Source organism: Osmerus mordax, chromosome 21, assembly GCF_038355195.1.
Source record: "Osmerus mordax isolate fOsmMor3 chromosome 21, fOsmMor3.pri, whole genome shotgun sequence".
Lineage (NCBI taxonomy): Eukaryota > Metazoa > Chordata > Actinopteri > Osmeriformes > Osmeridae > Osmerus > Osmerus mordax.
In genome coordinates this window covers 1,423,513-1,451,316 of record NC_090070.1, presented here as the reverse complement: position 1 = coordinate 1,451,316, position 27,804 = coordinate 1,423,513, and the positions used below count along the sequence as shown (strand labels likewise).

The following is a 27,804-nucleotide window of genomic DNA, read 5'->3' as shown; positions in this document are numbered from 1 at the left end:
ATCTAGAAAGAAAACACACACACACACACTCGAGACTTTAACTGTTGAACACACCCACTCATCAGACAGAAACCCCACCTCACTTCTCTATTAAAGGGCACTCGTGTTGTCCAAGCAGTTGAGCAGAAAAGGTTGCTGAATTGAAAGAGAAGACCATGTCTGGAATTGCTGCAACCCTCCAGCACGACCGTGCAAGGGCCCAAGGAATTGGCACAAACGCTCAGGCCATAAAATATCTCGGACAGGACTACAATGAACTGAAAAGGAATTGCCTGGAGTGCAGACAGCTTTTTCAAGATGAAACCTTCGAAGCCATCCCATCCGCTTTGGGTTTCGACAAACTAGGACCAAGTTCCTACAAAATCCGAGGTGTTTCCTGGATGAGACCTACAGTAAGTATGTTTGACTCATCTATCCAGTTTTATATTTTCCATCTCAACAGTATGTTACATTTCTTAGCCTATGCATCAAACTTCTAGACTGCTAAAGGGCAGTCTAGAAGTTTGATCATTTAAGATGTACAACATTTACAAATATTAATGTCAGAGAAATGGGAAATTATAAGGATTTCAGGACAAGAATCAAAAAGAAAAATTCTAGTGAACTTGGCTACAGAAGGAATGCATAGTTTGCGCGTTTGTCACGATGATGTGCAATACGGAATGTGAAAGATTACAACACAGGTTCACTTAAGTGACACTCAAGTATCCTCCGAATTACGGGTTGGCCTAGGCTGTAGTGGCACTCTCAGCAGTCCGATAATTTGTTCCATAGTTCTGTGTTGACTGAATACCAAGCGTACACCGGCTTTAAATCATGTCGCAAGCGAGAGCAAATGTCATGTTAATTCAAGTGAGGAGCTAATTAGACTACGTCATAGATCTTAATAGCTCATCAAACTGCAGTGCAACGTCAGCGGTGTTGTATGTGTTTTAAGATTTAATTATTGACCTGTAGATAATTGTCCCTTCCAGTATCTACTTCTGAAGGTTAGGAAGTACATTCGAGGTCCACTCAGGTTTTGCTGAGGGTATTGTTAACCATGCCAGCAGGATGCTTCACAACCAAAACAACAGAAGCACACCAATGTATTCGGCCTTACAGTACATTAACTTTCCTTTGATGTAAAACAGTATTCACTTCCATAAATATCCTGGTAAGCTTAATGTTTCACCAAAGTATAAGAAAACCAAAGGTTCATAATATGTATCAAACACACACAGTAGGCTATAAACATGAACTAGATCAAATCGTTGCTACTGTCATTGTCATCAAAGTCGTTTTAGAATAATGAATGTAGTTGAGCTGTGATCTTTCCATTATTCCTTTGTGCCAACATTTTTGTCATATTATAAACATAAATTGATTCACAAGTCTGTGGATTATGTGGACCAGACACTCCCAACAAACTTGTTTCACACTAGCATGTTGCTGATGTAATTTATGATAAAGAGAGAGAGATAGCTATATAGGTATAGCTAGTACATCTATATAGCTAGAAAGATATATGATAGTTTCTGGTTTTATGGGTATGAGCACATGATACAATAATTACAAAAGAATCAGTCTTGTGAGAAGCCAGTTGGGAATGTTCCATGTCTGGTACACATAATCCTACGTCTTAATGATGATCCCTACAAAACTCTTTAGCGTAATGTACTTTAGCGTAATGGAGACATATTTATTATTAAACTGCATTTTCTCTGTCATGCAGGAATTGTCCTCCAATCCACAGTTCATTGTTGCAGGTGCCACCAGAACTGATATCTGCCAAGGGGCTCTTGGTAAGGACTGAACTCATTTTCTGTACTGTGCAAAGTGTGCATATGGAGATTTGCATATGAAATACAGCGTCTGTGTTAATGCTTAAGCACTATAAGTATTTAACAGTATAAACTCAGCCTCACTGTTATTTATGTAGCTCAATTAGTCATTAGTTTAGCTTTGGTGTATCTTTTTAGATTTTGCGGATTGTTATATGCGTAACCTCTGTAGAATCTGTGTGTACTATGGGTTTAGTGCATATGATACCTGTAGGTGTGACTATATCCATTCTTTTAAAAAACTGGTTTGGCTCCCCTCCTCCCTTTCTCTCTCGCTCTCTCTCGTTCTTTAGTGCTCTCTTTCACTCCCTTTCTCACACACAGAAACATAAAGAGAGAATTACCTTGCCAACAGCAAATGAAAACCTCCCTCTAGAAAACTGGTTTGGAACTATTATATCCACAATTACACAAGAAAACACATAGACCTACAGGACATGCATGCATGTATACACATACAAATAAATACACATTCTTACATAGATTCATACATTCTTACACAAGACAGTTGCTCACAGCAAAACAAAAATATAATTGACTATTGAACTCTCAAAGTATCCTTAAACCTTAAAAGTAATGGTGGAATTCACTTGATTAATTTGAGAATAATGTGTTGAGACTCATGGATGTTGTGATTTTTTTTATATTAACTGACATGTTATGTGAAAGAGATTGGATTAACCAATCTGACACTTCTGCTTCATGAAGCCAAATATATCATTTTAGTTTTTAGTATTGTTGTACTGTGGAAACCCTGTGATTTATCTAGGGTGTCCAGTAGCTTGACATACATAAAGGTTCTGAAAAACTTTGACATGTACAGTGCTTTAAAGACAAACATGACAAATGACTCATTCCAACTTGCCATACCATATGACTCACAGGCATTTGACTCACACCAAGACAAGTGAAGTTACACCCATATCAGCAATTGGTTTTCTATATTATTTTATACATTAAGTTTTGGTTAAGTAGTGTATAATTTATTAACACTACCTTACTATGACACTTCTGATCATTGACCTTTTGCTGTACTTTATAGATAGGCGTATTTGTAAGTTGCTTTGGATAAAAGCGTCTGCTAAATGAATAAAATGTCAACTGTAAATGTGATTTGTAATGTCACTATATTAATAATCTTCTTGCACTCACTAATTACTTTAACCTTCTTACCCTTACTTTATTTTGTCTGCCTGGCAGAAGTACAAAATCAATGGCAGTATGTGGGAACGTCTCCCATTTTTGCAAGGCATGTCATGTTTCCCAAGAACCCTGTGACAGACAATATAATTTATTTAAGGACCCATTGAAGACCCATTGAATTCCCAAATGTGTTGAAAGCTACTTTGAACGTGAATGCCATGTTTTCCTAGTTTTGAAAAACTAGGATGTAGCATATGGCCAAGTCAAAACCCATACCTGCCAGTTATTCTGTCTGGCTATTCTGACATGGAAGTTAGAATGTACAGTAAGGTCAGTTGACAGTGGAAAATTCCATTAGCTATGGTGGGCGTGTTCTTAACATTACACAGTCTCAAACATGGGAATAATATGCTTGCTAAATCCATGCGCAAACGCATAGAGAACGTCAAATTATGAAACAATGCAGTGCACACAAACTTCACACCCACGTAGAAACAGCAAACAGATAGAGGCAGTCTCACGAGATTGTTTCTCAAACCCTATAGCCAATTTTCTGAGTATGCAAAATGGGAATGGCCCAGTAGAGTGTACGTACAGTGTTTTACATTGACTTTGCAGTTAAGCAAAATCAACGCAAGCAAACATTTAGGTCATACATTCATATGTTTGTAAATAGTTTACAGATGAGATCACTGTTTTGTTTGTTGGAATCACATTCAGTGCTCTACTGGGTCTCTCCCTATGCAAAAGACTCCCTATATTCTAGAGGCGTGTTTTCAACCGGTCAGTCAGGTTTAACAGTCAGTGCTTTGGCGCTCCTGTGGCTCATTTTTTCTGGCTTATTTGTCAGTTGATGGAATGTTCTGACACATTCATGGCTACCAAGTAATACCCTGCATAAAATCAACATTCATGAACGCCAAGTAATACCCTACCTTTAATCAATACCCTGCATAAAATCCAAATCAACTCTCCCTCCATGTTTAGCTGACTTCCTCTCAGCTAAACTTCTGAATTTCAGCACTTATTCCTGAAATATTCATTGTTGTCTTTTTGCAGGTGACTGTTGGCTTTTGGCAGCCATCGCTTCCTTGACTCTGAACGAGGAGGTTCTGGCACGAGTTGTTCCCCATGGGCAGAGTTTTGAGAATGACTACGCAGGCATATTCCACTTCCAGGTAAGGTACCATATTTATGCACAGAACCTTTAAAAGAAAGTGATTCAATGTCAATACTTAAGCAATCTGTCAGTTTGGGTTGGACTTGTGTTTATCTGACAGTTAATATTAAGTTAAATTGATTAGACTGGAGCATGAATACCATAACACTCCCACTAAGAAGAACAAGTAAAACACTTAAGTTTTTTTAGTTTAAGTACCATATATATATTCATCTTTCCAAGAAAACGTTCCATGAAATAAAATGCTGTAGAAAGCCAGTGTTAATAATATAGTTCTTGACATTGGCTATGACACAATCGACACGATCATGTAAACTAATTTCCTTTTTGATCTTGTCGTCTCCCTTACCAGTTTTGGCAGTTTGGCGAGTGGGTGGATGTTGTCATTGATGACAGGCTGCCAGTGAAAGATGGAGAGCTGCTCTTTGTGCACTCAGCTGAGGGGACGGAGTTCTGGAGCGCCCTGCTGGAGAAGGCTTATGCCAAGTAAGTACTTTTCCTACTTTACCTGCAACATACCACACTGTTGAAATGGTGTTGCAATAGCAGCACTAAACACTACTTGAATGCAATATTAAGGAGATGTATCGTGCAGTGAACTGTTGTGCTCTCTTGGCCAAAAATATTGGGAGTGACATACATTTTGTGTTTGCTGCTGCTTCAGTTGTTGTGGTGTTGATTCACATTGTTATTCAATTATTGTGCAGACTGATCAGATGGATTTTAAATAAAAGCTTCATTGGCCCCCAAAAAATCGTATTTATCACAAAAAAACACATTTCACAGTTTTTGGACCTCGGCATAAAATGACTGCTACCATAAGTCATATCATCAGCACAAGGGAAATTGTGAACTAGTTCTAGCCAGGTGAAATGGATCTCAAGAGCAGATTGATTGCTGTAAAAAAGGGGACTATTTGCATATGGTATTGAACATTTTCAACCCCAAAACTTTAAAAACCTATGAAATGTGCATTATTGTTTTCCAATATTTCATAAAAACATGTGAAAACATTTTCCTCAAATACTGAACCAGCAAACTTTTCAAACACAACATTTGTCATGGCCAAAACTTATGGCCACGTCTGTATATGTGTGGTATGATGTGTTTTCATTTTCTTTTAGAATCTTTTTCTCTTTCTATATTTTAAGAGCTACTTTTAGAGGCTCTTATCTACTTATCGATGTAGCGATTGATTGATTTATCTATCTATCGATCTATCTGATGTTGCACAAAATTTCGTTGTACTTGTAGGCCTAAAATTACAATAAAGATTGTATTCTATTCTACAACACTTCAGTTCTGGAAAAGTAACAGGGTTGACAAGTACACGGTAGATGATAACAGGGTTGGCAGTAGCAGGGTTGACTTTTATGACTAAGGACTAAAGAACGTGCCCCCTTTCAAAGGCACGTTCAATAAAGTAGATTATAGTTTAGACACACTTCTCAATTTATTACATTATTACCAAGTCTTGTTAGATCACGTTATATCCATTAATAGGCGTTTGGGTTAGGGTTAACGAACATATAAAACACAAGCCACATTTCTACACTGATGTTAAATTGAAGGCAGTGTGATTTTTGTGGCATTTCGTTTGAATATAAAGTTGACAGTAAGCTATGGTAAGTCTGCATTTTGGAAGATTTCTGTTACAAAAATAACTATTAAGCTTTCTTTGCCTGGCGAGAACAACGACGGAGCTAAGTGTTCATGTTAACAGTTTATTTTACATTTACATTACATTTATTCATTTAGCAGACGCTTTTATCCAAAGCGACTTCCAAGAGAGAGCTTTACAAAGTGCATAGATCACTGATCATAACAACAAGATAGCCACAAAAACAGTAGCCAAAACATGAAGCACACATTGTGAACAACCAAAGTAAGTGCCAAAGGGAAGAACCATAAGATCATGTAGTTAAACAAGTTACAATTAAACAACAATTAAACAACGTTTACAGTGACAGTATACATTTCCGTAAAGTTTGCATCATATCTCTGATTCTTATCGGACTTGTACTCCATTCTGCCACTGCAATGCCTTCGCTCACACGCTCGCAACCATATAAATCTATTCTCGCGACTGGTTGTCGCAAAGTATGACGTGTACATCTAGTTGCAAGCGTGCACGAGGTCTCGGAGCTAGGGAAAAAAAGAGCCACTGTTTAAAGCTAGACCGGAAGAGTCGGAAGCGGAAAGATGGCGCGGTCCAGTTTCGTACTCTCGCTTGCCTCACTGCGCCACTGACCACTTTTCATAGAAATGAATGGGGACGCCATCTTGGAAGACAAAAGTTGCTTCCTCTAGTTATATTAACTCTATGCTTTGTGCACACAAGAAACTTTTTGCCACAAAAACGTTGTAACCTCCTAAACCGTGCAACGGAACGTAAATAAAAATACAAGCAACGCAATCGCTAACAAGACGGATCTTTTGACGTTGTCTATGTAGCCCACATATTGAGGGATCCTTAGGGGTGGGAAAAGAAAGAAGAAAAATAACTAGAAAGTGCATTTCCTGCAGAAAATGCGTTGGAATGCTGAAAGATTAATTATTTATTTTTTTAATTGCTGAAAATAGGCCTACAGAAATTAGAAACTTCCGCAAGCTGAAAGCTGAAATGAATTTCAAAAATGTGTGAGTCACACAAAAGAGGCAGTGTGGAAGCTGAACTGCATCATCTAACAAAGCTAAGAGCTTAAATAGCCTACAATGGGGGAGAAGCTGAAAGCTGAACTGTTAAACATTTACATTTAGTCATTTATCAGACGCTCTTATCCAATTAAACAGAAGAAGAAGTAGGCTAGCTAGTCGTAACAAGAATATTATAATTTTAACAGCTGAAATTATAGTTGGGATAGTAATAGCAGTAGCAGATGAAGCCTATCATTGAGTGCGTTTACTCGGCTTTAGTAGGATTCAATGAGTTGATTAAATGAAACATACAGCAGTAGGGCCGATACAGGAAGACACGGCGACACAACGATACAACGATTAATAAAAAGAATCATGTAGATGCGTTTATTGAGTAATTGCACAACTAATTACACATGTAAACGGAGTAATCGTATTATTGGCATGAACCGACAATTGCTAGTAATCGGGTTTCTCATGGTCAAGTAAACGCACTCAGTGGCGTAGTAGAATAAAACAGTTCCATTAGCAATAGTAGTAACAGAGATATTAGCAGCACCTGCAGAGTCACCTCTTGTAAATTGTATCAGGTTGAAATACTATCAAACTCTGTCTTGTGACTCCACTAATCAGCTAATACCAATCATAGATATATATAAAGGGTAGATGTCTCGTCCGCGTTGCCGGACAACGGAGTCGAACGTCTGCACATGGCGGCCATCTTGCTACAGTCAACTCGCTCACCCATAACATTGTGTTGATGCTACATGTACTTTTTAAATGACCATAACTTGCTCAATTTTAAACCGAACGGTTTGGTTTTGGTTTGTTATCAACGTCAGAGATGTCGTTATGCCACTGCATACTTCTATTCTATAAAAAACAAAAACATAATTATTCATAAGTATGCAGTGTGCTATACATTCTCACGGAAATCGGGGATTTTGTATTTCGAGCGGTTACGTGCAAGTTGACACATCATGTGTCCGAATTGCATCCCGGGGGGGGGGGGGGGGGGGGGGGGGGAGTGAGTCTCTGCAGGTTGGGAATAGATATCAAAAGGCTGATTAAAAAAAAAATAGTTTAGGGTTTGGTCAACATTTTAAAGTTTAAAGGGTGGCTCTAGCTGAAAGATTGAGGAAGAAGAAGGATTTGGAAGTTGAAGAAGTTTTAAGAAGTTTGAGAGGATTTGAAAAAAGAACTATTGGAAATCATGTTAAAAATATTATGAATATTGATTTATATTAATGCTTTCAGGTAGAAAGCTGAAAAGTCATAGCACTCATAGCCTGAAACTGCTGAATTTTTTGATAGCTGAACAGTTTTAATAGCTGAAGATTTGAAGGCGCTGAAGGCTTGAGCACACCCAATTATGTATATGCATGAGTATGTATGTAGATGCAGATTAACTTTCCACTTTTTGTGTATGGATGGATGGATCCAGTTACTTCATTACCTGCACTGTATGTCATTAACAAACACAACAGAAACAATACACATCTCTGTTGTTCAACAGGCTGAATGGCTGCTATGAGGCTTTGTCTGGAGGCTCTACCACAGAGGGCTTTGAAGACTTCACTGGGGGCATTGCTGAGGTCCATGAGCTGAGGAAGCCTGATGGAAACCTCTTCAAGATCATCCAGAAGGCCTTGAGAAGGGGCTCGCTCATGGGCTGTTCCATAGATGTGAGAGACAGGAATATATTGTGCAAGATTATGTTATAGCCCCACTCAAAAAACTGTGTTGGCGAGAGTTAGTATTGCATGGAAATAAAAGGAATAGAATTTTTGTATGCATGTCTTGTTATCTTGTCTGAACACAAGTAGTGTTTTTAACTATTACGGTGAAGTAGATACTATTGAGTATAATGCTAATAACCTATATCACATGATGTGCATAAAGGATGGTTTAAGATGCGGTGGAGTTAAAATTTAATTTGAGAGTCTCTGGTAGATCATGTGTAGATTATCATCCTACTCAATGAACTGGTATGTGCTCTGCTGACATTTAACATCTGGTTTGAGTGAGGGTTAGTTGATATCTAGTTGATGGTTTATTGATTATATATTGAGCATTTATCAAACCTATACAGATTTAGACTATTGTTGACTGAAAATACAGAGTTTCCCTGGGGTGGTTATGGGCAAGTGTTTCAGTAATTAAGAACATTTCTCGTTATAAAAAGCATTCAACGTTGATGTCTTTCAGATCACAAGCTCGGCCGACTCAGAGGCAGTGACTTCACAGAAGCTGGTTAAAGGCCATGCCTATTCTGTCACAGGTGCAGATGAGGTAAACTGAAACGCAAATACTCCCACAGAGGTATCCTAAGGGCAATGCGTAGTGGAAAATTATTGAAAGTATCAATATTCCTATGAACTTTAGTCTACTGCAATAGGCTACATATTCTTTCACTGCAGGTTATTCTTGGCAGTTGCAGGAATAAATTGCTAAACTTTATTTATGTATATATATATTTGTGATTTTTTTTTTACATTGTGCATTTACAAATTCCCTGTCACTTATTTTAACTATCCTCCTCGACTACTAATATAAATAAAGACGTAGAAAAACAACTGACAATACTGTACATAACAAAGGTGTTACATCTGATTGGTACAGGTGGAGTACAAAGGAGACATGCTGAAACTCATCAGGATCAGGAACCCTTGGGGTCAGGTGGAGTGGACTGGCCCTTGGAGTGATGGGTGTGTAACCCCTAAAGGAGAGGAAGTAGATGCACTATTTTAAATCCATAGATCGTATGTTTGGTGTCAGAGGCCAGATCTTCAGTGTCTCCTATCAGTCATCCATTCAGAATTTTGGTCTGTTAAGAAAAGAAGTTGCACATTTTGTAATATAAAATAATCATGTGCTGAGCCAGGGAAATTGCACACAGTAGACATGAGTGACATCGCAAACAACCTGAACATTTAAGCAATAGACACCCTTACAATTTACATACATTGTGTATTGCGCTATTGGCAAACTCCATGTCAACCTTTGTGGAAGCAAATTTACCTGAGGTGGCATGAAAAATATAAAATGCTAGAGCATTATCCATTTGACAGCTATGTTACACAAGACTGGGAGCATGGTCACGCCCCTGGAGCTAAATGAACCCCTTGTCTTTCCATGAAAGAAATCGACAGAAATACAGGAGTGAGTAAAATCTGATACAGATATAGTACAGCATTTGTTGCATTGATTATTTATGATTGGTCTATAGGTCAATGCAGTGGCGTCAGATTAACAATGATGACAGAGAGAGGCTGATTCACCGATCAGAAGACGGAGAGTTCTGGTAAAAAAAAACATACCATAGCTATGTATGTAACTTGTTTAACTGCATGCTCTTATGATTCTTCCCTTTGGCACTTATTTGGTTTTTCACAATGTATATGCTTCATGTTTTGGCTACTCGCAATGTTTGGGGCTATCTCGTTGTTATGATCAGTGACCTATGCTCTTTTGTAAAGCTCTCTCTTGGAAGTCGCTTTGGATAAAGGCGTCTGCTAAATGCATAAATGTAAATGTAATGTATGTACAGTACCAGTCAAAAGTTTGGACACATTTCCAAACTTTTGACTGGTACTGTATATATAGCATGTTTTTGTTGGTTAAACAACATTTTTGTTTATATGCCTTTACTAGCCACAATACTTAATTGCAAAGTAAACCTTCTGTAAACACCGGTTTACATGGGAAAAGAAACATGAATACTAAACAAATATCCCCTTGATGCTACAGGATGTCCTTCTCAGACTTTCTGCGCCACTACTCTCGGCTGGAAATCTGTAACCTCAGCCCGGACGCACTCACAGAGGACAACTTAAAAAAGTGGTCCTTGTCCAAGTTTGATGGAACTTGGAGGAGCGGTTCGACTGCTGGAGGCTGCAGAAACTACCCAAGTAACTTGTCCTTCTGATAATATTGTTTTTGATAAATGACATATTTTTATTTTATTTTAAGGATATATGTTGGTCATATAAGAATTTATAAGTAACCACTCACACCAGGGTAATTACAATGTAATTATATAAATAAATAAATAATTTTTATAGAGGGAACTTTGGCTGTGTTATTTAGATGAAACATACAGGTTTAATATTGATAACATTTAAATGCCACCTGCTGGTATTGTAGAGTAATGTAGAGTATTCCATGAAATTGAACTTTTTATCAAACAAATGAGCATGTGATTTTATAAATCTTTAAAAGAAATGGAAGGATAGATGTTTTTCACAGTATGTCCAATGCACTGTTATTTAATCATCATACAGTAGCTATTGCTCGACATGATGAAAACTGTGAATTGAACTCTTAATAAGTAACCGGTGCATTTCTCTCAGACACATTTTGGCAGAACCCTCAGTTTGTGATCAAGCTGGATGAGGAAGATGATGACCCAAATGACAATGAGGTGGGATGCAGTTTTGTGGTTGGTTTGATCCAGAAGAATAGGCGCAAGATGATAAAAATGGGAGAGAACATGCATACAGTGGGCTTCGCCATCTACAAGGTCAGTGGAATTACATGACATTCACATCATGCTATGCATATGCTGTAGAGACAGTGGAACATCCTTAGGAAGCCCATAACAAAACTTGGGTTTAAATATTATTTGAAATAATTTCAACTACCAATGTGTGCTTGATTGTTCTTACCTGGAACAATCAAGTTGTTTCAAAGTAGTGCCAATGTCTAAATTGATGTCCGTTTTTACATTTCAGGTCCCTGATGGGGTATGTGACTAAAGGGAAGTTTGAAACTGATTACTTGTACTCAGTATACACATGACTAAACAATAGCAGAACAGTTGCCATAAATACAATATTTTTGAGTAGTCAGCTCAGATTGGAGATTTTATGCTGCATTATACCATGGTCTGGGTGAATACTCGATTCTGATTTGCTGTACATGGTTGAATCGTACGCAATGTTATTGTCTTTGAATCTTGCCTATATAACGTTATCTGAGACAAAGGAAAGGGTTCTATGAGATGAGCCGGACAAAAAATATCTGAGTTGGCTTATGTCTTCTAACTTTAGAAAATGTAAAAAAATAAATTGTGGCAAGTGACCATGGTATAAGCAGGATAATGACCTTCAAGGTGTCCATTATCTGAAAATTGAAGGGCATTACCCCTGACACATATAGGAACATTTTAGCCAGTGTACTATGTGGAATAATCTGGATTTCCTATGTTATTCATAATCAGCAAAACTTTGTAGTACTAGTTACTTGAATTCTTATGCTCATTCGCCTTATAATAACATGAGCAGTAGGCATGTTTGATACTGTACACATTATTTGGTAAATGCTGTTCTTGATCATTTCTGCTACTAAAGTTTGTGTATATCAGAGGATTTTGAATATAATTTAATTCTGGCGAATAAAAACAAATATCCTTCATGTTTCACTCACACAAACATAGGCACACATATACTTTATGTGTGTGTGGGTGAATGATATAGCCTGTGAACCTCACTCAGTTCACAGTAAAAATGATGTATAACTGTTTACGGTTTCCTAACTTTCCTTGCTTAGTATGCTGGCCAGAGAAATGTTCACCTGGATCGTAACTTCTTCGTTCGACACGCATCTGCTGCTCGTTCTGAGACCTTTATCAACCTCAGAGAAGTGTGCAACCGCTTTTGTCTTCCCCCTGGAGAGTACCTAATTTTGCCTTCCACCTTTGAGCCAAATAAGAATGGGGACTTCTGCGTGCGTGTTTTCTCGGAGAAGCAGGCTGAATTCCAGTGCGTTTGCTTACTTTTACCTGGTTGGGATATGCATAACCATTTCTGTTGGATTTAATGATCAATATTTTATATGTATAAGGAAGAGTGTTCATGTAACACTTTATGGAGAACCATTTTACACTGAGCTGCTTCCTACATAGAAACAGCTAACACAAATGTTCAGTTCACAGATACACTTTGCTCAGTGTATCTGTGAAGTCCACAAAACAGCAAGCATGAGGTTCTCAACCTAGAATGAATGCACTAATACACAACAGTGTATGTGTTTTTTTTTTATTATAGTCTAGTGAAACATAATGTAGTTACATTGTATTTATTTGATTGATTATAAATGTGTCTGCTGTGTAGTGCAAACCTGGTTCAAGTTCATGACATTTCCAAATTAGTTTGAAGATGTCAACATTTTCCATCTAATTTTTATCCTTTTCCATTTTTAGAGAACTGGATGATCCTGTTGAATCAAAAGTGAAAGAGGTAAAGGTTTTATATTTTTTAAGCAAAATGTGTGTATTAAGGACATAGGAAGGACCCTTTTCACCACCTGGGCAGATGTTGACAGTATTAAGTTGATATTTTTTGCAGGTAGAAGTAGAGGAACATGACATTGATGACAGATTTAGGAGGCTTTTTGGACAGTTGGCAGGTGCGGTAAGTTTTCACATTTTGATGCCGACACACATTCAATTGATAGCATGCTCTCCAATACAGTAGATTAGTAATTTAATATAAATTCTCTCCTTATCCCAAAGGACAGTGAAATATCTGCTTTTGAGCTAAAGAGGATCCTGAACAAAGTGGTGACAAAGCGTACGTTTTAAAAACATATGTACTAATGTACTTATGATTTTTCTTTTTGTACCCTGCTCAGGTCAAATATACTCTAAATTCACCATGTCTGTTGCAGGAACAGAAATCCAGACCGATGGATTTAGTCTGGAAAGTTGCCGTAACATGGTCAACCTTTTGGACGTATCCTTAATGGCCCCTGCATCTCAAACACACCTCTAAATGCTTACAATTTACTCTGCTGTATACCTTATATAAGATGTTACTAGTGCACAGTGCCCGTGATGAAGTCGGTGATTAAGATGTCAGTGAAACATACAAATAGGCCAACAGATTCCTTGAACTATAGATGGCCATAGTGCCAGTGAAAAAATTAGCGGCACACACACACAGATTCCTGGAATTATAGATAGGGCACAGTGGCCTAACTAACTCACATAATCTGCGATTGTGTAGTAGATGTCCAAGTGAGTTATATTTATAGAAGACAGATATGGGTAGTATGTATCAAAGTTTGAGAGACCTAGCACAAACAACCACTGAATTACTGACACTCAAACAAGGTGTTACTTTCATCCCCCGTATCCCTACATGCACAAGGGGTGAGCCAGTTGTCATAATTGTCGGCATATATTCACAATACAGCGCTTGTACATTTGCAATGTGCTGGCAGTTTTGACATCAGTAAACACATTAATTTATGTAACATAATTTACTGATATATACTGAAAGTATATCCACTTTATATTATCGTTCTGTTTGCTAGCCAGCCCCTTTGAAAGCAGCTGATTATCGGTTGTAAAAGCTTCTAAATAACGAAACAGAATTTTCCTTACTACGCTTAGTCTCATTTCATTGCGATTCGCGATGCCTTTGTTAATCGCCTGAGTTCAATCGCGGTAGCCTACTGCACTCCGTTGGGTTACAAAGAGGACACATGCAGAATAAGAATTGCCGAGTGCCCCGGTTCTTTAGCTGATCTTGGGAAGCTAAACCCATTCTAATTTGTACACACGCACACACATATTCCTGTCATTATTAGCAAGATAAATCAGTTGTAAGTAGCATATTGATTGTTAATAAAGATATAGTGCACTTACAGCCTTGTTTGTTTGCACCTAAACGTTCACTAAAACGTTACACAAATTGTTTATGAAGAGTTTGCAGATTGTATGTTCATAACTGAGCTCACAGAGTGATGGAAGTGGAAAGCTGGGCCTAGTTGAGTTCAAGATCCTGTGGACCAAAATTGAAACGTACTTGGTATGTATACAAGTTAGTCCTCCGTTTGCAATGTTAATGTCAAAAGGTCAGTTGACTCATAATTTTTTTTAATATACATTTTGAACAGTATAATCCTGGGGCCCATTCTCCATACGTCACTAACTCAGTTAGCTGGATTTGATTGTTGACGATTTGTCATGATCTTGGATTGTTCGGTTCTTCGAAGCTCATCCTGGACTTGCTGTCATAGCAACAGGTCCGTAAACTTGAACCTGCTCGGGATCAGGTTTATTTTATGTAAACAGGATTTGATTGCGGCTTTACAAGCAGAGGTGATACAGGAAGTATGTCACAGCCATGTATTGTCCGTTTTTACGACAAAAACCTGTTGCAGAAGGTGCACAAATAATTAGCAGAATTTAATATTAATCGCACATTGCGTGATAGATAGATCCAATTAGCCCAGCGAGACAGGCTACTATAGCCTACTTTTTGAGAGATAGCCTATTGGTTTTCTCGTGAGGGTATCATTTACATCATTAATTTGTTGGAACCACATTAAATTATTATATGACATTAGATGATAAACAAAATAATTATGAAAATAAGAAAATACAAAGACAAATAGCCTACTGTAATACACGATAAAACATCTAACGTGGTCACTACATTAAATTTGTCTGCTACTTTTTGCCAGCCCTCTCCTGGATTTTGCAGATTTTGAGGTGTTCCCTGCAGTTTGGTTAAATCTTCCAATTTGGAGTAACCTTCGAGCAAGCTCTTGCTCTGTTGCGGAAAGCATACACAGCCATAGACTTATGTGAGCAGCCAATAGCAGAGTTGCGGATCAAGGTTTCTACTATCGATACATACCCCCTTTTAGATCAACGCATAATCAATCCATCTATACTAATCATAAACAACAAGGGTGTTGGAAGAACCAAATTAGCCAGATCATGATTAGCATGATGATGTCATCTTGGATGTGTCATTTGATCTCGGATGTAATAAGCGACGTAAGGAGAACGGGCCCCAGTTTTCTATCCTGAGGTGGTGTTTACCATAACAGGTATGTTCAGGATTTTTGTGATTGGCTGGTTTTGTGTGGCAGAACATCTATCGCCAGAAGGATGTGGACAAGTCGGGGACCATAAGCTCCACGGAGATGCGCATGGCTGTGGACGAGGCTGGTAAGGCCTACAACTTTTATCCTACAAGGGGTTATTATATTTCCTTGATACAGAATGCCCCAAAATGGAGACTCCATTTTGTGAACCTACATCTAACATAGTTTTTATTTATCTTAGGATTCAGTCTGAATAATTCACTGCATCAGATCATAGTGGCACGTTACAGTGAGCCAAGCCTCACTATCGACTTTGACAATTTTGTGGGTTGTCTTGTTCGGCTTGAATCCATGTTCAGTAAGTACATTTACATTTATTCATTTAGCAGATGCTTTTATCCAAAGCGACTTCCAAGAGAGAGCTTTACAAAAGTGCATAGGTCAATGATCATAAACAACGAGATAGCCCCAAAAACATTGTGGGTAGCCAAAATATGAACCATACATTGTGAAAAGCAAATAAGTGCCAATGGGAAGAAACATACGCAATGGGAAGAAACATACGAGCATGTAGTTAAACAAGTTACAATTAAACAACATGAACCTCAAAAGTGCAAGAGTGTACCTGTAGGAAAGCAAGCAACAAATATAGCTGTAAGCAGCAATGTGGTGGCCGAGCAGGTCAGGTAAACCAGAAGAAACTTTCGACATCTAGTGACTGCGGTGTAACTGGCTTCCTTTGCAGTGGCTTATAGTCTCGCTAAACAGAGAAATGACAAGCTTGTCAGCTTTGGCTGGATTTGAACCTCTGACGTTGACGTAGCCAGGACACCAATTTATCCTAGTGAGCTATTCTTAGTGCTGGAAATCAGATTTCAGTGACTGCGTAAAAATATAAGGAATTTTTCCTGTGGCAAGCGGTTGTCAGATTTGTCCCAAGTTTAAACAGCTGTAATTCGGTTCTATTTTACATTTAGTCATTTAGTCATTTTGTTTGACATTTTGACATGTCAAGGTGATTGTGGTCTGAAGATAATCTGTGCCAAATTAGGTGAATATTTGGTATTCACCAAAAACGTTTTATTCATTCATTAAAAATGGCGGCCACATCAATTCAGCTGGTATCACAATTTAACATGTGTCAGAAACGGGATCGCCCCCTAGAGGTTAGATGACACAACCTTTTGTGGACCTCTTTGAAACAGGGTCCCGAGCACCTGTACCAAGTTTGATGTCAATTCAGCGAATATTTCCTGAGATATGATCTTCATTGCTGACTTTGATCAGCTTTACTGGAATGTGAAAAGGTTTGTGAGGCTTGATCTGAAGATAAATGGTGCCAAATTTTTACTTATTGCAGCGCCACCTAGAGGTGAAATGGCATGACCTATTTTGGACCTCTTTAGAACAGAGTCCCTAGTCCCTAGTCCTTATACCAAATTTGGTGTCAATGCAGTAAAGAGGTGCTGAGATATGACCTCACTTCTTTTATGGTGGCTTGGTTGACGACTTTGATTGGCTGTTCCAGTCAAAAGTGTAGAAAATCAAAAAAACGTGATGTCTTTTGTAGGCTTGATCTGAAGATAACTGGTGCCAAATGTTTGCTTATTGCAGCGCCACCTAGAGGTGAAATAGCATGACCTATTTTGTACCTCTTTAGAACAGGGTCCCTAGTCCTTATACCAAATTTGGTGTCAATGCAGTAAAGAGGTGCTGAGATATGACCTCATTATTTTATGGTGGCTTGGTTGACGACTTTGATTGCCTGTTCCAGTCAAAAGGTTTAGATAATCAAAAAACATGTGATGTCTTTTGTGAGGCTTGGTCTGAAGATGATCTGTGACAAATTTGGTGAAGATTGGACAAACCTTATAGGAGAGGTAGCGAAAAAACATTCAGCCACATCAATTTGATTGGCTGTAACTAACAAACGGTTGCGAAAATCAAAGCTCCAGGGGATATCTTTTGTGAGGCTTGGTTTGAAGATCATCTGTGGCAATTTTGAAGAAGATTTGTCAAGAATTGTAGGAGGAGTAGCAAAAAAACGCTTTTCCTTAACATTCAAAATGGCGGAGAATCTATATGACTGGGTATGACGTCATAGAGTGCATTGAACTTGTCTTGATCCAGGGAATCCAATGATACCTCATTTTGGAAAATGCGGCATATGGTTCAAAGGTAACGTGTGTAAACACAACTTCAACTTTGACCCATTGGTGGCGCTAGATGGTTAGAATGGGAGACATAAAACTTGGTGAAATTGATAAGGGGACTGGTCCCAAAGAGTGTGCCAAATTTCACAACTTCTGACCATGTGGTTCTAGGGGCTGCCATAGACTCCCATGGCAGAAGAAGATGTGTAATAATAATAACTAGAGAGGGTACAATTTCTGGGGAAATTGTAGGGTGTGCTTGCTTGCGTCGGTTGCAGGTGGGTCCGTCCTCTAAGTTTTTCCCTTCTAGTGATATTTTCAAGCATTTAGCCTACTCATATTAGTGATGGGTCGTTCGCCAACGATCCGGCTCTAAGAGCCGGCTCTTGAAGGTGAACGTCGGGAGCTGGCTCGCATATCTGAAGAGCCGACTCTATTTTTAATAGATTAATACAGCCTATAAAAACTAAATAATTATGAAATAATGAATTTTAATTGTATTTAAAATAATTGACTAATTCAAAGAACAACGAAAAAATACTTGTAGGCTTAAAGGCGCACACGATCATCGTCTGTTCCTGTCAATCCTGCATGAGGGAGGGCCGAGACAACTCACACAGTCAGAGTAGTCAAAACTCGGAGGAGAGCCATGACAAATCAATGCATTTTTAAAGATATGTGGTTACGGTCGAGTATGATTTCATTTCATAATTTAATCTAATTGTTTTCACACCTATCATAGTCAAATTCATAGTTAAAACATGTATTTTTTAAAGAGCCGTTAGGGAGCCAAAAGAGCCGGCTCTTTTTAGTGAGCTGAGCCATACGAGCCGGCTCACAAAAAAGAGCCGGAATGCCCATCACTAACTCATATTGCATATTGCATATTTCATTAAGAACACCCTTTGAAACAGCTGCGAACCCAGTACGACTTTGAAGACAGTACGACACACTGCCAGTGGGCGAGCCGAGTCTGACTTGGCTAATGTCAAAACAAGCCGTGGTGTCACTCAAATTCCAAGTTTTACACAAATCACAAAAATATGCTGACCCGCTGGCTATCTTCGCAATCGCCATATCTTTAAAACACTGCCCTCCTTCTGATTTTTGATGTAGAATTGACCCTGGTACGAAATTAAGAAAATACTCATCAGAGATCGGCAACAGCTGACACAATCGTCAACGGAGGCTGACGGGGCTCTCACGTAGCAAACCGAAGTTTTTACAGCAACCTACATAAAAATCTCACCACCTGGCTGTCTTCACAATAGTCATATCGTCATAACATTGCCCTCCTTCTGTTTTTTGGTGTAGAATTGACCGAACTATAAAATAACGAAAATACTAAACTACTATGACGCTTGCATGGCTGCCGCCTAGGCAGTCTCACGGGCGACGCGCACTCGCTCAAATTACAAAGACTTTCACGACCTAAATAAAAAATCCGAGATGGCAGTTCCACTCGAAATTGCTTTCTCAACAAAACCCAATGGTTGGTAATTTTGGTGGTTGGCATATTTCACTCACAATCCAAGCTCCAATTTGCGTGCTAGAACGTCTCTATCTGGTAAATGGACTGCATATAAATGCAGTCCATTTACCATCACGTTGTATCCATGCGTCGTTGCTAACGTGTGCTGACGTAGTGACGTAGGCTAGCACTGGTACCCTTCGTTGACAGAAGACACTTTTTGCCACAAAAACGTTGTAACCTCCTAAACTGAGCAACGGAGTGTAAATAAAAATACAAGCAACTCAATCGCTACCAAGACGAAACTTTTGACACCTAGGTTATTGGCACCAATAACACAATTCAAAGCGAGTACAAGAAGTTGAATCAGTTACAACTAGCCAACAAGAGCAACAAGTCCCTCAATAAGAGTCATTGTTTTCCTTGAGGAAACTATCATCAGGTCCAGCAAATTCCTAAGTACCGTTGTACTCCCAGAACAAGTGCGTCTCTAGCCTTTTCTAGAAGGTGGGGAGACAGTCAATGTCTCTGATGGAGGTGGGGAGGTGATTCCACCATTGGGGGGCCAGACAGGAAAAGAGCTTGGGTTGGGAGTGGGTGCTCTTGAGAGGTGAGACCACCAGACGGTTGTCATAAGAAGACAGCAGGTGTCGGTGTAAGGCTGGAGGAGAGACTTGATGTAGTCGGGTGCAGTCCCGTTCACTGCTCGGAAGGTAAGTACCAGGGTCTTGAATCTGATACGGGCCGTGATGGGAAGCCAATGGAGGGAGATGAGGAGCTGGGTAACATGGGAGCGTCTGGGTAGATTGAAGACCAGACGGGCTGCTGCTTTCTGAATCCTCTGGAGAGGGCGGGTTGCGCATTCAGGGAGACCGGCGAGCAGCGAGTTGCAGTAGTCCAACTTGGAGAGGACAAGTGCTTGGACTAGCAGCTGGGTGGAATGCTCAGACAGGTTTCTCCTGATCTTCCGGATGTTGTAGAGGGTGAATCTACATGACTGGGAGACTGCAGAAATGTGGGCTGTGAGGGAGAGCTTGTCATCCATGGTAACCCTGAGGTTCCTGGCAGAGGAAGAAGGGGTCACCGTCGCAGATCCCAGGGATGGAGGGTTTGGCCGGGATGATGAGAAGTTCAGTTTTGGCAAGGTTCAGCTGGAGGTGGTGCTCGGTCATCCAGGCGGAGATGTCTGTGAGGCAGGCCTTGATTCTAGCTGAGATCTCCGGATCAGTCGGGGGGAACAACAGGTACAGCTGCGTGCTGTCAGCATAGCAGTGGTAGGAGAAGCCATGGGAGGTGATGATTGGTCCAAGTAAGGTGGTGTACAGGGAGAAGAGGAGGGGTCCAAGGACAGAGCCCTGTGGGACACCAGTGGAGAGCTGGGGGCCTGACACTTTGCCTCCCCAGGAGACCTGGTAGGATCTTCCCGACAGGTAGGATGAGATCCACTGAAGTGCAGTGCCAGAGATGCCCATCTCAGAAAGTCTAGCGAGCAGGATCTGATGGTATCAAATGCTGCAGAAAGGTCCAGCAGAATGCTGACGGATGATCTTGAGGCCGCTCTGGCAGACTGGAGGGCTGTGGTGACTGACAGGAGGGCAGTTTCTGTGGAGTGGCCAGTCTTGAAGCCTGATTGGTTGGGATCAAGCAGGTTGTTCTGAGAGAGAAAGTTTGACAGTTGGTTAGATACAGCGCGTTCAATGGTTTTTGAAAAGAAGGGTAGCAGTGATACTGGTCTGTAGTTCTGGAGGACGGCAGGGTTAAGGGAGGGTTTTTTGAGTCGAGGGGTAAATCTGGCCATTTTGAAGGCAGAGGGGAAGGTGCCGGAAGTAAGAGAGGAGTTAAGGACAAGGAGAAGAAAAGTTATGATTGAGGGAGAGATGGTTTGAAAGAGAGGAGAGGGGACTGAATCAAGGGGACAGGAGGTGGGGCGATGAGAGAGAATGAGGTCAGAGATCTCTGACCTCAACACGCACCAGGGTGAACTTCAACAACGACAAGCCCTGGTTCTCATCAGAGCTCAGAAGGTTGAGGTCAGAGAAGGAGGAAGCATTTAGGAGTGGGGATGGAGACAGATTCAAGGAGTCGAAGAACAGGTTTAGCAAGGCGGTGAGAGAGGCGAGTTCTCTGCAACGACTCTGCTTCTGTCTGGAGAGGGCTCACGCAGATTACCAACTACAAGCCCAGAGCCCCCCACTCCACTAACGACTCCCGCCTGGCCAACAACCCGAACAAGTTCTACTGTAGATTTGAAAGACAATTGGACTGTCCTGATCTACCCCCTCCCACACATGAGACCTCCCCCCTTCCCCCCTCTACAGTGATGACTCTCTCCATTCAGGAGGGTGAAGTTAACAGACTTTTCAAGAGGCAGAACCCCCGCAAAGCAGCTGGGTCGGACTCTGTTTCTCCTGCCACCCTCAAGCACTGCGCTGACCAGCTGTCTCCGGTGTTTACCAACATCTTTAACACCTCCCTGGAGACATGCCATGTGCCAGCCTGTCTCAAGTCTTCCACCATCATCCCTGAGCCCAAAACGTAGGGATGTGCATCATCACTGAGGACGATGCGATACACATCTCGATGCACTGCCAACGATCCGATACATTAAAGATACATAAAAGCAACTACTAATGCGATACGATTCACCCCTATTGCGATGCAGTGCAATTCGACATGATGCGATTCAATGAGATGCGATGCAAAAGAATATGATGCGATGCAATTTAATATGGTACATAATGATTTATTTCTTTTTCAGACAGCAAATCATCAATTAACTAAACAAGTGAAAGGTTTACTTCACATATTAAACAAAGTCTCTGACAAAAGATAAAATAACATCAGGCCTGGACCTTGCCTTAAACCAGTCCTTCTTTCCTGTTGTATGTGTTCTCTGAAAGGGTAAAGTATTACTGGCAGTCACAAGCTGCTGTAAACACTGTCATAACACCACACACTAAATTGAACTCATACGTCCTACTTTAAGGTTTTTCTCAATGACTCACTCAATGAGCTCCGACTCCGTTAACGGATGGGCGGGCTTAAGGTCGATTTATACTGAAAATGTGCGTATTTTATTGATGAAACGGCTAATTTGTAAATTTGCTCAGACTTTTTGATAACATAGTTAGCATCGCAGTGCAGCGCCACCTACTCTTCTGGCGGTGAATTGTTTTCAGCACCCACAGCCTTCAGAGTACTATAAATTCAACGAATCCGTCCGTAACGGAGTCGGAGTAGTATAATTCGGCCTTTACGGATACAGACGGATACGGACGGATAGACTGCGTTTATGGTATCTCCGTAGGCTGTGGGTGCTGAAAACAATTCACTGCCAGAAGATTAGGTGGCGCAATGGTTTTTTGTAAGTCGTCGTCGAGTGTTCATTTACCTAGGTTATCAAGAAGTCGGAGCAAATTTACAAATTAGCCGTTTCATCAATAAAATACGCATATTTGCAGCAACTACACTGCCCATTTCTCGTCACATTTTAATTCAGATGCTGATTTACATGTACTCTTTAGCTGAAATATTAATTGTAAAAACTTACAGCAATGGCGGTCAAAGGATTCTGTCCGTCCTGTTAATCACGGCGACCCCGTCCCTGACGCAAGCGGTTCTTAATACTGACCAATCACAGCCAAGGGGTATCAGTAAATTTCCGAAATTACGATGGATAGTTAGAAAATTCAGGAGGTGCACGTCTAGCTCTCCGGGGCTCTCCGAGGGCTCTCGGAGAACTCGGAGAGGGCGTTTCCCGTAGAGGAGGGCGTTCCCATGAGTCCGTTTTTTGGAAAACGGAGAAGCATATATCGGCCTTTACTTTGTCGTACACAACAGGGATTTGTTTCTCGGAGAATAGCTTCCTATTCTTGCTACTGGTACTGGTGGAGCTAGCCACTGACTGGAGCCATAGCTGAATCCGAGAGGGAGGCAGACGTCTCCACTCAAATACCATGTAGCCTCTTCAGGTGACTAGCTAAATTACCCGTGCTCCCTGTGTACTTTATAGCAGCACGACATATCTTGCCAATTGCATGGGTCTTGTCAAATTGCCCATCTTTCCCATTAGGGGAATTGCCCATTGCTAACCCTTGTCTGTGCAAACTTTCATGGCAAATAAAAACCCATTCTGATTCTGATTCTTTCTTGTAAAATCCTAAGTGTTGCCAAACTTTGGATTTATTGCAATTCGTAGGGACGTGTAATTCACCATGATAACACTCGCCCGAACACGCCTCCAACTCGCGCAAAACTTGTTCGAGAGACTTGACGAGAATCGGCCACTGACAGCAGTGGAGATGAGAGCGCGCTTAAGAAACAGTTAGAGAGGAGGAATCCATCTAAATATAAAATTATTGGTCACAAATCATTGGTCACATTTCTAAATACTAAATGGTGTTCGCCTACACACGATTCTATATAAATGCATCGGATTATACCGATGCAAAAATGTTAGAAACGATGCATCGCGATTCATCCCACATTGTATCCGGTGCACACTTTTTTGATCGGGGCCATCGCATCGTGAGCTTTTATGCCGATGCATCGATGCGAACCGGTGAATCTTCCCATCCCTAATGTTTACGTGTGTGCGTCCCTTGCAATGTACATTTACAACATCAACCCTACCCCCACTAGGTGACAAGCTAATGGTCACCAGACCTCAGTCTTCCTTCTAGCTCTGTCAAACAGTATCTCCTTTAAATAAACAAACAAACCCCCCTCTTCTTAGTCCTTAGCCCCAAGGTAAGGGTCTTGTATGTTTAGATTTGGGGGTGGGCCTCTATTTGCACACAAAACTAAACACAGTATCATTTTATACTAGGGATGCTCCGATCTGATCGGCGCTGATCCATGTCGGCCGATATTCCCATTATCGGTTTTGATCGGCGTTCTCAAAACGGCTGATCAAACATGGCCGATCAGATGACATAACATCTGGACAACTACTATCAGAGAGGTTTCAATAAAACGTTAGATAGGCATTTCAGGCCACCAATGGTAAGAAATGATTCTTTAACCTTTAGATGCTTGAGTTCTAAATATTTCCGACGCTTCCACCAGAGTTTGTTTTCCTAAACGGAAGCTAGCTAGCTTTAGTTAGCTTCCGTTACCTAGCAACCTAGCATAATACTCGTAGCAATGCTACTACCTGCTAGTGTTACTTGTTAGCCTCTAATTGTACTTTTTTTTTTTACATTTTGAAGCCATACTATAGCGTTTGTCGGAAAATAGTCGGTTGGAATTTTCAGAATCACACATGTGTGACGTTACTCTGTGAGACCTGCATTCTAACGAAAACAGTCACGGACAGCCACTGCTTTTTGGAAGGCCAATAAAGACCTCTTTCCTGCTCTCGCACAAGCAGCATGAGTCTTCCTCTCCGCACCTTGTACAAGTGTAGATAGCGAGCGACTTTTCAGCACAGCAGGACATATTTTAGATGAGAAGAGGAACAGGTTGACTCCTGCTGATATGCTTATATTTATCAAGGCAAATCTTCCAGTGATGCTGCTTAATCAGAAGTAAGGTTTGAATACTCTAGTATGCCCCCTCTCCGAGTGAGTGAGTGCGTGAAGTGAGAGAGTGAGTAAAGGATGTATGTGTGAGACACTATACAGATAGATATACATGTTTTTTTTTATTTATAATTGCTGACTTCCTGTGCACCTTTTATCTTTATTCTGTCTGTTATCTCCTCCTAAATGCAGACAAATTGACTTGAAACTGACTGACTTGAAACATATTGGATATTTGGCTATAGCCTGTTTATGTTGCAGTTAAGTTTGTATTATTTTTCCACAGGAAAGCTACTGTATAAGCTCCAAGTTCTCTTGAGAGTCTCAAGAGAGTGGAATGTTGCACATGTGATTCTATTGTTGTGATTTTTATTGAAATATTTTTATTTTTATTATTATTTTAATATTTATTATTATTTACACATTTTATAGTAAGCGAGAGAGCTTCTACACTGGAATGTTGCACGTTCCCTGCAATAGAACGGATGGTTGTCAATTCATGATACTCTCTCGTCTCGTGATTTAAATACTTAAAATACAATACCAATGTTGTTAAGAATAATTAATTTCATAAATAATGCTACACAATAAATAGAATGCTTCAATACACTGTGATCGGTGATCAGTATTATCGGATCGGCAGATACTGATTTCAGTGATCGGTGATCGGCACCAAAAAACCTGATCGGAGCATCTCTATTTTATACAGAATAAAAGTGTTACATCTTAAATTTTTCCAACAACAGAGAGTGTCAAGTGATGCAGTTAATATGGATAACAGGGTGTTGGTGGCAGTGTCAGTGGGGTGGGACGTGAACTCATCAATGGGAGGGAGGATGTTACAATGGAGGAGAAATGGGAGGGGGATAGGGAGCGGAGGTTGCAAAGGAAAGTTACGAGGGGTGGGGAGGCAGGAGGAGTTGGGGGGAGACAGACAGAGAACTGGATAAAGAAGTGATCAGAGATATGTGGTGGGGTTACAGAGCTTAACTTAGTGATACAGTTATGTGTCAGGATGAGGTCGAGGTGTTAGCCTGCCTTGTGGGTCGCCGGTGTGTTCAGCAGCATCAGGTCGAAGGAAGTCAGGAGAGACATGAAGTCGACGGCCTGCGTTCCTTCGAGGTGGATGCTGAAGTCCCCAAGGAGTATCAGCGGTGTTCCATCATCCGGGAGGATGCTGAGGAGCATGTCCAGCTCCTCCACAAAGACGGCTAGCAGACCTGGTGGGCGATAGAGGACAACTAAAAATGCTTTGATAGGATCAGTTAGCATCACATAAGAGTGGGGTGGATATGTATTTAATATGTGGGGAAAGAAGCAAACCTGTCCCACCACCCCGCCCGGTTGAGCGGGGTTAGTGAGACAACGAGTGGTTGACGGAGAAAGCAGCTGGAGTTGCAGTGTTCTCTGGGCGAATCTATGTCTCTGTCAGCGCAAGGGCATGAAGAGAAGCATGGGATGCAAACGCTGGGATGAAGTCTGCCTTGTTCACAGCAGACCTATTCCAGAGCCCTATAGTTGTTCAATACAAGTGTCCAACATTTTCATGGTTTATAAGTTTACTTGATTAGTATATTGGTAGGTGGAAAACAGTTATAGGGTTATCCTACAGTATAAAGCCAAAAAACATACATCTGAATAGGTAACATAATAGATAACTTATTTGACATGCATATAAATATTGGTTTGAAATTGTGTTTCACTAAACCAGGACTGAATAATTGTTTTCTTCATTCACAGAAACATTTAAAACACTGGACAAGGATGGGTCAGGGGTGGTCGAGTTGAATTTCCTTGAGGTTAGTATGGCCAGCTCGGCATCAACATAAGATGGAAAACCATTGACATCTTTATGACCATATGCATTTTTCTTCCTCTAGTGGATGAATGTGTCACTACTCTAAAATGAGAAGATTCAACACCTCCTTCATACCTGGGGGACAATGAACAAGAATGGAAGCAATACTTTTTTTCTGAAGAATTAGGAAAATCACTTACCTGGGTTTTAAATGAGGTTATGTTCTGACAAACCTATTCTGTGACACCTTGTTAATGTCTCACACATTACAGTATATGGAATATATCAATGCAAAAATGGGATGTATCGGAAATTTGTTTACATTTAGTTTTAAATTTGCCTCATCTGGGTTTAACAAAATGTAGGAATAATGAATTGTTGAATTTTGAACAGGTTTTAGGTTGTAACAAAATACTGTCACACAGCTAAAGATTCAAATAATAAATCTAACTTGCATACTCTATTTATGCTTTACTGTTATGAATTGGGATTGGAGTGCAGATGCACAACACAAATTACTTAATTTCAGTATTTATTCCTTCTAAAAAAAAAGAAAGTAGACAATGGCATTTGAAATCTTACGAAGTTCCCAATATTTACATTTAGTCATTTAGCAGACGCTCTTATCCAGAGCGACTTACAGTAAGTACAGGGACATTCCCCTCGAGGCAAGTAAGGTGAAGTGCCTTGCCCAAGGACAGAACGTCATTTTACACGGCCGGGAATCGAACCAGATTACTAGGCCGATTCTCTAACCGCTCAGCCACCTGACTCCCCAATATACTACAGACATTGTAAATTGGATATACTTCCATACAATTTATGATTAGGCCTACAATACAAATATAACTTTAGATTAAACTGACTGCAACGGCAGTCTTAGAAGCTTTTTTTTAGTTGTAAACTTTGTAACCCTTAGAAGCGTGAGTTCTAAATATTTCTGACGGTCCCCACCATTAGGGCTGTCCCCACTCAATCGACTAGTCGATTTTCTGGTCGATATGCTCTTGGTCGACTAAGATTTTTTTAGTCGAGCTGCCGTATGGCAGTGTGAGATCTGATTCCCGCTTGTGTCACCATTGCTGAATTAAAGAAATGTTCTACAGAAATTGTAGATTATATTATTTAAGACAAATAAAGCAACTCAAAAATATATATATTTAAAAGAAAATGTGTTATTGTTTTCCCCTTCGTTAATCTGTGCTTTGTTTTGTTAGTTTTTTGCACACGGCACGA

At 40.2% G+C, this 27,804-nt stretch overlaps 1 protein-coding gene across 1 annotated transcript; it reads left to right on the top strand.

The window, feature by feature from the left end:
- Window positions 1-155: 155 nt before the first annotated feature.
- capn2l (calpain 2, (m/II) large subunit, like) lies at window positions 156-27,031 on the top strand. Its single transcript, XM_067258788.1, has 21 exons — window positions 156-392; window positions 1,715-1,784; window positions 4,026-4,144; window positions 4,499-4,632; window positions 8,300-8,468; window positions 8,992-9,075; window positions 9,406-9,491; window positions 10,013-10,087; window positions 10,534-10,694; window positions 11,136-11,305; window positions 11,517-11,528; window positions 12,334-12,545; window positions 12,986-13,022; window positions 13,131-13,196; window positions 13,298-13,355; window positions 13,453-13,517; window positions 14,529-14,597; window positions 15,670-15,748; window positions 15,866-15,982; window positions 26,511-26,569; window positions 26,651-27,031. Exons 1-21 carry the CDS (start codon window positions 156-158, stop codon window positions 26,672-26,674), a joined length of 2,103 nt encoding a protein of 700 aa, XP_067114889.1. The 3' UTR covers window positions 26,675-27,031.
- The last annotated feature ends 773 nt before the right edge of the window (window positions 27,032-27,804 follow it).